Source organism: Halichondria panicea, chromosome 11 (genome assembly GCF_963675165.1).
Source record: "Halichondria panicea chromosome 11, odHalPani1.1, whole genome shotgun sequence".
Taxonomy (NCBI): domain Eukaryota; kingdom Metazoa; phylum Porifera; class Demospongiae; order Suberitida; family Halichondriidae; genus Halichondria; species Halichondria panicea.
In genome coordinates this window covers 2,079,732-2,091,046 of record NC_087387.1, presented here as the reverse complement: position 1 = coordinate 2,091,046, position 11,315 = coordinate 2,079,732, and the positions used below count along the sequence as shown (strand labels likewise).

The 11,315-nt window shown below is 41.3% G+C and overlaps 1 protein-coding gene across 1 annotated transcript; it reads left to right on the top strand.

The window, feature by feature from the left end:
• Window positions 1-5: 5 nt before the first annotated feature.
• LOC135344572 (V-type proton ATPase 116 kDa subunit a 1-like) lies at window positions 6-10,568 on the top strand. The gene is made up of 20 exons (XM_064541803.1): window positions 6-224; window positions 499-519; window positions 685-841; window positions 1,072-1,217; window positions 1,970-2,118; window positions 2,440-2,566; window positions 4,311-4,393; window positions 4,649-4,820; window positions 5,219-5,353; window positions 5,453-5,603; window positions 5,718-5,860; window positions 6,047-6,198; window positions 6,347-6,598; window positions 6,810-6,939; window positions 7,836-7,967; window positions 8,073-8,177; window positions 9,371-9,493; window positions 9,638-9,791; window positions 9,956-10,069; window positions 10,322-10,568. The coding sequence occupies exons 1-20, from the start codon at window positions 129-131 to the stop codon at window positions 10,480-10,482; spliced, it is 2,703 nt and encodes a 900-aa protein (XP_064397873.1). The 5' UTR covers window positions 6-128; the 3' UTR covers window positions 10,483-10,568.
• Window positions 10,569-11,315: the final 747 nt, after the last annotated feature.

Genomic DNA, 11,315 nt, shown 5'->3' with positions numbered 1-11,315 from the left:
CGATCATTACCAGATCTGAGTAGACAAAACAAACGTACCACAGTAGTTAAGTTCTAAGCATAGTTAGATAAAGATACATATGAAAGAGAAATCAACCAGAGATATCCTCAAATATCTATCAGATCAAAATGAGCTCCTTGTTTCGATCAGAGGAGATGACACTAGCCCAGCTGTTTCTACAGTCTGAGGCAGCCTACTCCTGTGTTAGGGAGCTGGGGGAACTGGTGAGGGCTCAGTCTCTATTGTATGATGGTTTCTAAATCAATCCATCTTAGGCTAGCTGTATACAAAAAGTTTGTAAACTCGTTTAATGTGCTCAGCTACCGATTCTTTAATTTAATAAGGCGACACCCTAGGCCCTCTAATGTAACATTTAAACAGTTGGCGCAAAACATACATTTTTAGTGTCACCTAAAATAAATACATTCATAATTTTGGGTGCTAGTTTAGTACGCAGTACATGCACTGTATATATGATAATATTTTTGACCCCTACAGGGCAAAGTACAGTTCAGAGATGTAAGTTGCTGTCATCATTGTCTGCATTATTTTGCATCACTGTTATCATGTGACCATACATACACATGTATGTCATAGCAACGTACCTACATGTACACAATGTATCAACACACACACACACACACACACACACACACACACACACACACACACACACACACACAGGTGAATGCTGACGTGAATGCCTTCCAGCGCAAGTTCATCAATGAGGTGCGTCGCTGTGACGAGATGGAGAGGAAGTTGCGTTTCCTCAATAACGAGCTGGAAAAAGTCGGCATTGAATTGAGACCAGGGGGAAATGTCGAGGCCCCGGAACCTCAAGGTGTGTGTGGGGGGGGGGGGGTCAAAATATATACATGTGAAATACACTGTACATGTGTAGTAGTACAAGCAAGAAAAAAAGGATTGTGTGGGACACTATATACCATCTGATAAGGGATACAATGAGTGTACCTAAGGGTGTCACTAACGTATGGTTTTATTGTATACTGCATGGTATGTATGTCACTAATTAGTACTGCAAGTCCTTCAATTGCACATTCCCCCATGCAGCCATGATTGACCTTGAGAGCAAGTTTGAGGTGCTGGAGACTGAGGTGAAGGAGATTAACACAAACAAGGAAACTCTCAAGAAGAACCTGCTGGACCTCATCGAGCTGCAGCACATCCTCGACAAGACCCGGGGCTTCTTTCAGGAGGTGAGGAGGTGCAGTCATCATACGTACATACTTCTGTGCTTCTGCATCTAAAAATAGCATTTCTCATGGGCGGAAGGTCTAAAATAGTAACCAGAAGAATGTTGTTGAGTCTGAGAATAGTCTGAGCTTCTCTTTATAAGGCCTTGGTGGGAATCATGGGAATAATATTATTAGTGCATGCTGCTTATAGTTAATATTCTCAGTTTTCCCTCTTTGTTGATGAACTCCTGTTGGTGTGTATAGGGCAATTGGTCTGTTGTGCTGTTGCAGTCTCTTGTGTACGTGTATGTGATTAATTTCCCTTGGTAGACACTTTATTGTTGTGTACATGTATGTGTAGGTCTTCAATAATTATTATGCTTCGGTGCGCATGCGCAACGAGGTATGCGGTAGTGTGTGTGTGTGTGTGTGTGTGTGTGTGTGTGTGTGTGTAGACTGTTACAGCTGCTTAATAATAAACAAAGTTCAAGTAAGAGTTTCTAGGCTTTTAGTGGATTTACAAAATAATGCTGCGTTCTCAAGTTATGGCTAGTTTTGCTTCCTTTGAACGCTGTTGCAGACTCTTCAGACTCTTGTGTAGTAAAATCTGTTGATATACATGTAACCGTACTGTATGTATGCGGAATATCGCGGAATATTCTTGTCACATACATTTGTACAGCAAAATTGTTGTGTGTACACTAATATTATGCATGGTACAGTTCGTGTATATAGATAAATGTGTACATGTACCCTACATCCTCCTCATGCAGGCAGAGCAGTATGCTGTGACTGTCACACCCACCCTTCATCGTAAAGCCCTTGATGGAGAGGTTACCACTGATGAGGACATCACAGAGCGTGAGGAGAAGGGACTGTTGGGCGAGCATCTGCAGATAGCCACTGCTCAGACCAAGTTCACGTGAGTCAACACTGTGTGTGTGTGTGTTTCTCATAAAAGTATTGATCAATAGTATTCACTGTATGTACACTGTGTATTACAGTGACTACCGTTATGTACATTTGTACACATTGTACATGCTGTAGCGTACACAATCCAAAGTGACATTTGTTCTTATATTTGGCGCTACTGTAAGTGTAACTCCTAAGACACCTTTGTTTTGTGGCTTATGGTCAGGGTTTGTTTATCATTGAACATCCTTGCATGTATAGTGTCATGTATTTACTAACAAGCCATACACTCATTCCTGTACCTTGCCCCACTCACTTGCTTTGTCTATAGGTTTATTACTGGTGTAATAGCGAGGGGGCGTGTGGCTGCGTTTGAGCGTGTCCTATGGAGGGCGTGTCGTGGCAACGTGTTCCTGAGACAGGCAGAGATAATGCAGCCTCTTGAGGACCCAACTACTGTGAGTTTATTCAGTATGGTTACTGTTTTGGATGAGTCTAGCTGTAGTTGATAGGGCATAATGTATGGCAACACTAGCCTCGTTCCCAGGCCTTACTTTTTCTTGCTGTTGTCACTGTTCATCCATAAACATAAGAAAGACATAGTGAGGCAGCAAAGAAAGAAATGGGCATACAGTTAAGAAAAAGTAAGGCCTGGTTTGGGAAATTGCGTGATCCACAAGGATTTTTATGAACATGGGCGATATGTAGCCCACAATCGTGACGTAAGGTATTCTCCCACGCATTCAGAGTAAGACTGTACTGTACTGCACTGAGACAACCATGTACGTACCACCAAGCTGTGCTGCAAGTCAGATCAGAGAACCAGCGTGGCCAGCTCTGGTGGCAGTAGCTACCTGCTATATGATAATGATGACTAAGCTGTTCTACTATAGCATGTAGAAAGACACAAGAAAAGGTAATAGTGATAGAATCTAAACACACAATCTAGACTAGTAGATCATCTAGCTAAGCCTAAGCTATAGTGCTTGCAAACTTCCAGTTCCAAGTCCATGTCCAGCTTGCTTCAGGCAAAGTTTTATTAGTCGTAGACCTCTGCGTGGGCAGTCCAACATCTCTAGCTCAGTATGCCCACGTTCATTTTCACCCTTCTACCACCCTTCTACCCTCACGCGACTTCCCGATACAGGCTCTCCTTTTTCCTAACTCTACGTCTATTTCTTTCTTTATTCCTCCAATTAATACCGTATTTTATCTCATTGAACGAATAATACAGTATTTTATCTTATTGAACGATTGTGATAAAGAACAGAAAAAGGAGAGCCTGTGTAGAGGCTATGGCAACACACTTGTATGTATAGTACATGTATTTGCTCAATAAACATCACTTGGCTTCTTTGGATGTTGGCTATGGGATGATGTAACCATGCATGCATATCTCATTGCACATGCATACATGTACTGTACATTGTACATGTACATGCATGTGTTGTGGCTGTAGCTTATAAGCCGCAGGCAGAGTTGCAGAGCAACAGTATTATTATACAATCAGTGCTCTAATAGCAGCCTTCATCTTCAACAACAGGTTTCGTGGGGTTAGAATCTCGTGTGTGAAATGCAGTACTGATTTGCTTCTTCTATACATGTAAATGATGTACTTAATTGCAACTTGCAAGTATGTTTTTACACTGAAAGTCTGACCACCCACAGTGCATAGGTTGTGCCTTAGCCGTTCCTAGCTCGGCTTTTTTCTAATTGAAAAGAGGGCCTAGCTGGTACCTATTGCATGAGTATTAGTTCGCATGCAATTTAAATTACCCAGAATCTATTGCGTTGGTTTAGAAGGCTTGCACACTAGTGAGTAGTCTGAAGCCTATACCTTGTATTCACAATTAAGCAGCAGTTAGAATAGAAGCACCATAGACTTACAGTGCATCTACATGTATGATAGAAGCATAGATTAAAGAAAGAGAACGAGGATTCCCCAGATTCTGGAAGCTACATGCGCACTATCACCCATGCAATAGATACCAATATTTTTAATAATTATTTCTCCTTCCTAAAGAAAAATCGGCCTGGGACCAAGGCTAGTTATGCCTGTACAACAAAAGCTGGTGTTAAGGCCCACTTTTTGTCTCTTAATTAGAGAATTGTACATGTTCATGTGCCACCTTTCAACCTTTGCATGGTACTATACTGTACGTACTTTAATCTCCCCCTCCCACACACACACACACACACCAGGGTGTTCTTGAGAACAAGATAGTGTTCATCCTGTTCTTCCAGGGAGACCAGCTGAGGTCAAGGGTCAGGAAAATATGCGAGGGGTGAGCTTATACTGTTAGTAACAGTTACTATACATGTACATGTACTGTATTTTCACTGTGTCCATAATTATAGTCATATGGAGCCCTCTTTGTGTATGCCTTCATGTATTTTTATTGCTCTCCATGGCTACTGTCAGATTCAAACTAGATTCTGCAGTCTACTTGTATGTGTACCTGTGCAAAATATACAACTAGAAACTGTGCACTGCCTACATGTATAATATCTCTATTTCATGTTCATACCATTTCCTTCAGATTCCGAGCTACTCTGTACCAGTGCCCGGAGACAGCTGACGAGCGTGCCCAGATGGTGGGTCAAGTTACGGCACGTATGAGTGACCTCCAGTCAGTGCTCCAGACAACAGAAGAGCACTCAATCACTCAGCTTGCTGAGATAGCACAGGACCTGGACGTCTGGCAGACCAAGGTGGGGAGGATACAAAGAAGATTAGTTTGTAGGGCATTGCTCAGGCAATTTAAGAATTACATGTATGCGTAGGTTTCAGTCGGTAGTTGAACTTCGATCCTGAAATCAGGTTTTGCTGTTGTCTAAGATTTCAAAACTTCTGGAGGGTTACTGTATTTCAACCTCCCTGAGTTCAATCCTAATTGGTAGAGAGTTACTTCCCACAGGTCACATGATCTCACCCAGCAATACAATGGGGAACATAATACAAATGTACATACTGTTCTTATTAATGGAAGGCTTTTAATTTTACTTGCATGATTCACAGTGCATTTTTGAGAGCCGAAAAAAACGTGTACGTACATGTATGTACAGTACTATGTTTTTGCTACGTACTTGTAATTAATTTTGTTCTCCAGGTGAAGAAGATCAAATCAGTGTACCACATTCTGAACATGTTTAACCTGGACGTGACTCAGCGTTGTCTCATTGCCGAGTGTTGGTGTCCCGTAGACTCTCTCGAACAAATACAGGCTGCCCTCAACAGGGGAACTGTAAGTCGCATGATTCTCAAATGACCATTGAATGTACTGTACATATTATACTGTAATGTTTGCTCGTTATCACATGACGTGTATGCCACACTCCCATAGGAGCGCAGTGGATCAACTGTACCATCCATTCTAAATAGAATGGCTACTGATGAAGCTCCACCCACCTACAACAAGGTCAACAAGTTCACCCGTGGTTTCCAAGCCATTGTGGATGCGTACGGAGTGGCCACCTATCAAGAGGTCAACCCAGGTGAGTTTATACATTTGATACGCGTTAAAAACTCATCTCTATGTATGCATTGTATGTACATATGTTTGTCGTACGTACTGTATCAATTTCACACACACACATTCACACACGCAGCTCTGTACACGATCATCACATTCCCGTTCCTGTTTGCGGTGATGTTTGGTGACGCAGGTCACGGTATCATCATGGCCTCCTTTGCTGCTCTGCTTGTCTTATTTGAAAAGAAACTCAGCAACTATCAGGGACCCGGTGGAGAGGTACGTTGTTACTACTGTGTATGCTTCTATATTGCCCGTCCTTTCTCCCATTTTTACCTTGAGTTTGTATGTAGTGTCATATTGTTGCAGGAAAAACGTGACTGTACAAATATAGTGTATATAATGTATGTGTATGTGTGCTTGTATGTATGTGATGGTAACGCTCACATGCACATGCACTCACAGATGTTCACAACGCTGTTCAATGGTCGCTACATCATTCTCCTCATGGGGCTATTCTCCATCTACACTGGGATGGTGTACAACGATGTGTTCTCCAAGTCACTCAACATCTTCGGCTCCTCTTGGAACCTCACTTACACCAACAGTTCCCTCAAGTAAGTGGTTACCCAAAGTGTGTCTTGTAAAGTGTTTAAATATTCATCCACCTGATTTCGATTGGTGTTCTGTATGGTGCTCGACTATAAAAAATTATGTTATAAAGTGTGTGTGGAATTATACATTTATGATTGTGTAATTATGCAGGCAACCGGCCAGTGACGTACTTGGGTGCTGTCCAAACCCGCCGTGTGTTCAGTTTGCGCCTGGGGGTCGTCTCACCACGGTCCCCCGCGAGGCTATGAAAAGCATGACCCCCTACCCGTTTGGACTGGACCCTATCTGGAATGTGGCCGAGAATAAGTTGGTCTTTACTAACTCTTACAAGATGAAGATGGCCATCACTCTGGGTGTCATGCAGATGTTGTTTGGAGTCTGTCTGCAGGTCTTCAATCACATGTGAGTGTAGGGTGTGTGTGTGAGGGTGTAAATTTAAGTATGTAGCTATCTGAGGTCTACTGTATATATACTAAAGGTTTGTGTGTGCTGTATTATATGGACTCTTGTAACTTTAGTGGGGCATATACATGCATGTACATGTATCATTTAGTTGGTTTAGTTTTGTTCCTTACGTGATTTTTTAATCATGCTGTGTTTTTGTATTCTGCAGCCACTTCAAGAACTATCTGAACATCGTACTGGAGTTTGTACCTCAAGTTCTGTTCCTGTTGTGCATCTTTGGCTGGCTGGTCTTCCTCATATTTTTTAAGTGGTGCTTCTTCTATATCAACCCCAACTATGTAAGAACACACACACACACACACACACACACACACACACACACACACACACAATAACACCCACACCACACTATAGCATCTACTAATAATTATGGCAAATTCATATGCATTATCAGAACCAAGGTTATATAGATCACATTATACATGTAGATATATACAAGCCACAAAACTATGGCGCTCTATTTGTTTCATGTTCGCGATATATAGTGAAAACTATTGTCACAAGAGTTAAAAATGTAATGAAAAATATTGACAGGCATGTGTGTGATTGTCAATAATTTATTGTCCAGTGATTATAGTCATGTACATAATTGTCATCATGTTTGTCAGTGATTGTTCGTCAATAATTAGTCATCATGTTTGTCAATGATTGTTCTATCACATACGTGTACATCCTTGACAATATTTTTACTATGTACTTGAAAAATGGAGCGCCATAGAGTCACATGGATTACATGTTGCTTACATGTATCTTAATTCTTATGACTACTACATGTACATGTTCACAATAACAATAATTATATGCATGTACATGCAAGGTGGAAAATTTTGAAGTATTTCCTAAACTTTGTTTTTAGCTTGCTTTTTCAACTAGAGTCTTATGGTTTAATTAATAATCACACCCGGACTCCGCATGTATGGGGGTGGTCCCATCTTTCCCTGATCAAGCTATAACTATAATCATAAAATTAAATGTACATTTCGTCTGAGTTAATTATATGCTTCAGCGGGCGAGGTTCCATCCAACTCAGTTAGTTTTGTTCTTATTACCCCCCTTTCCTAACACACAATATCAATTTGTTGTAGCCTCCAGTGTGTTGTCTGTGTAACGTAATACTGCATGTGCTCTAATTGTGTTTTCACGCGATATGACATTGTTGTTGTTCTGCCCTCAGGCCCCCAGTTTGCTGATCACACTCATCAACATGTTCCTCAAGTTTGGCGGCTCCCCTGATGTCACCAACCCTGACCACACCCAGATACAGTACTCTGTGTTTGGTCACACTGAAAATCTAGCCAATTTCCAGGTGCCATTATTATACATGTATACATATAATTTTGCTGGTTGAGCATTTTTGCTAAATCAATATCCAGTTGTCTTTCTTCCATTTTATGCGTTGGTTGTTTCACAGAAAGTAATACAAGCTCTTCTGGTGATTGTGGCGTTGGTGTGTGTACCGTGGATGTTGCTTGCTAAGCCTATTTACCTCCTTGTCAAACACAAGAGGGAGTCAGAGGTACACCTTGTATACAATGTAATGAGTGCATGCATGTATATCATTAATTAGCATGTACATGTACGAGAGTAACTTGGTCCAGCCTGCTTACAACTCACTGTTGAGGATATAATTATTATCTTCACATAATTATGTGTACAACACTGTATGCATTAGTACATGTAAACTCATTCCTTCTTGATCTCTTACGTGTACATATAGGGAATATTACTTTTAGTATTAGAGATTATTGTAGTAAACCCCTGAGGCCGAGGCTGAGAACAAAGTCCCTAGGCAAATTAGTGGACAGTAAAGTGTTACCTCATAGGAATGAAAAGTACTTGCTACCTATAGCTACCTCACCTTGTACCTACCAGTCTCAAAAACTAGGGAAAATAAACGAAAAGCTTGTGTGTATCACCCAACCAGTGCTAAGCTATAAGCTCTACTTGTCTATGTCCATGCAGTGATCCTTTTCCTGGTGTATATCGAGCCCCGCCCATCTGCCCTACCCTTGCCAACAGTGTCTAGCGAGTTCTAGCCCTATTTTGTTTCTGTTACTAACATCAAATCAGTTTTCTCTCAAGGCATGCACAGGGGACTTTATGTGGAATGTGCTCTAGGGCTGGACGTTTATGGGAGTTAAGCGCCACCCAGTTGCTGCATGTGATACTGAGGCCAAGTGGGGTATAATCCTAGTCTGGCCCCAGACCACTCCCTTGCACGTGATCTGACATGTGCCAGGGAGAGGGTCTGGCATTTAGAGTCACTTTTCTTGGTTCAGATGTCGAAAATTGACATATCCAATCAGATTCGCAAGAATGCAATTAAACTGTCACATGATTCCACCTCACAGAGGAGGTTGGTAGTACTTGACCTTTGTCATTTTTAAAACTATGCCAGTAGGCAATGGCTAACTTAAATTCCGATATACATCAACTTAATATGTTATTTTAAGTACAGAAAATCTTTCAAATCTCACTACATCTGTACGGGAGTAGAGATAATTTCCAGCCAGTTTTAGCATCATCACCACGCCCATTTCTGCCACGCCCATTTTTTTACTGTCTGAAAACCAAGAAAAGTGACTCTGTTTGCCAGACTCTCTCCCCCGGGAGGAGTCTGGCCTCAAGACTATAGTATAATCCCACATGGTGCTTCCTATAAAATTCACTACACTGCTAGTGTAACACTTGTTTGTCCTTATCCATCAGAGTGGCTATCACCGTGTTCGGGCTAAATCTGGTTACAACGTGACACCTGACGGTGAACCGGCTGATGATGAGCGTGCCCAGATCCTGCACCATGAGGAGGGTGGGACCAACCACTCAGGCAATGTTAGCAAAGGAACACTGTACAGTATTATCATGAGTAGTACATACGTGTACATTTATTAATGGATACATCTATAGGTATAATTATAATACTGCAATAATGTATTAATTTTGTGATCACCCCTGCTGCTATAATTATGTATATAGGTGGATGATAATGGTAGTGAGAAAGAGGAAGAAAAGTTTGAGTTTAGTGAGATCTTCATTCACCAATCCATCCACACAATTGAGTACTGTCTTGGCACCATCTCCAACACTGCCTCCTACCTCCGACTCTGGGCGCTCAGTCTCGCTCACGCTGGTGAGATACAATGATACAATGCTTGTATAGAATCACTGATAAAATACTAATGTGTCATAATTATTCAACATTCCTATAAAATGCTGCCCCACTAAAGTTGTATGTGTTACTGAATGCAACACCATATAATTATAACTTTATGTTTTCGCCCCTTCCACCTACAGAGCTGTCTGAGGTGTTGTGGAATATGGTGTTCCAGTTGGGCATTGGGGTGGCTGTTTCCAGTAGCCCGATTCTCGGAGCCATTGCCGTCTTCTTCCTCTTTGCAGCTTGGGCAGGTAAGACACGAGGACCAAGCTTACTACCACTTTTAGACTATTATTCAGGATTATTATTTGCATTCTAATTGGTGAGTAGGCAAAGCAATCCACTCTATATTTAAGAGTGCCTGGATTGATCCCAGCTACATGTAGGTTTTGGCATATTTTGCTTGTGTCATAATTTTATGCACTATTACAGCTGTGACCCATAATGTACTGGTACTTAACTTACTTACTACTCCTTCCCCTTCACACATGCACACTTCACAGGCATGACGGTGGGAATTTTGCTGGTGATGGAGGGGCTCTCTGCTTTCCTGCATGCCCTGCGTCTGCACTGGGTGGAGTTCCAGAACAAGTTCTACGATGGAAACGGATCCAAATTCACTCCATTCAGCTTTGAGGCTATTCTCAAGGGCGAGGATGATTAACTGAACATAATTATGCATGTATAGTGTGAACTGATTATTGCATTGTATTTTTAAGCTTACAATAATAATTATTATAATTATCATAATTATCGTTTCACCAAATCACTTTGGCGCCAAAACGAATTCGCTATAATTATGTATTAAAGTGTTATTACATGGCAATTGTGCATAATTAGAGGACAGAACCGCTTGCATGCATGGGATAGGTGTGCATATTTCTATATCCCATGAATGCAATTAAGCAGTTCTGGAATGGGATCTCGAAGATAGAGGAGAGGCACTATTATAGACAAAATAATAGAAGACTGACACCTTAATTCATTGCCATGCAAGGGGAAACCTTATACCACTGCAACAAATGCAATACCTCAAACATTCACTTCACCTCGATCTGCATGTGTTATTATAGTTCAAGAGAATTAAGTTCACCAGGCTAGAACAAATGCAATACGTATACCTCAAACATTCACTTCACCTTTGTGTTAAGTTCAAGAGAATTAAGTGATCACCAGGCTAGAGCTCATAATTTATATGCTCAAACCTGGCAGCCCCTAACTATCAATAAGTCAAGCAGACACCCTGAATGCATTCAGATCTCAGATCTCATATATAGACCCTTAATTCCAAGTCCTCCCTGGGCTCTGATGTATTATATCTCAAGAGACTACACTTTGTCAAGGCACAATTCATATATCAAACTGTTCATACCACTATACATTGAAATTGATGGCAATATAAACCATCCTTGGCCTATAGGGGCTTCGAATTTGCCCTCGTCCTCGGAGGTTTATTGCCATAAATTCTGATGTATAGTGGTATACTTGCATGGATAA

Excerpts from the sequence above, each read along its gene's own strand:
- LOC135344572 (XM_064541803.1), top strand. The coding sequence starts at position 129 with ATGAGCTCCTTGTTTCGATCAGAGGAGATGACACTAGCCCAGCTGTTT. Across the intron at positions 2,567-4,310 it reads CTCTTGAGGACCCAACTACT|GGTGTTCTTGAGAACAAGAT; the intron begins GTGAGTTTATTC and ends CACACACACCAG. Across the intron at positions 9,792-9,955 it reads GCTCAGTCTCGCTCACGCTG|AGCTGTCTGAGGTGTTGTGG; the intron begins GTGAGATACAAT and ends TTCCACCTACAG.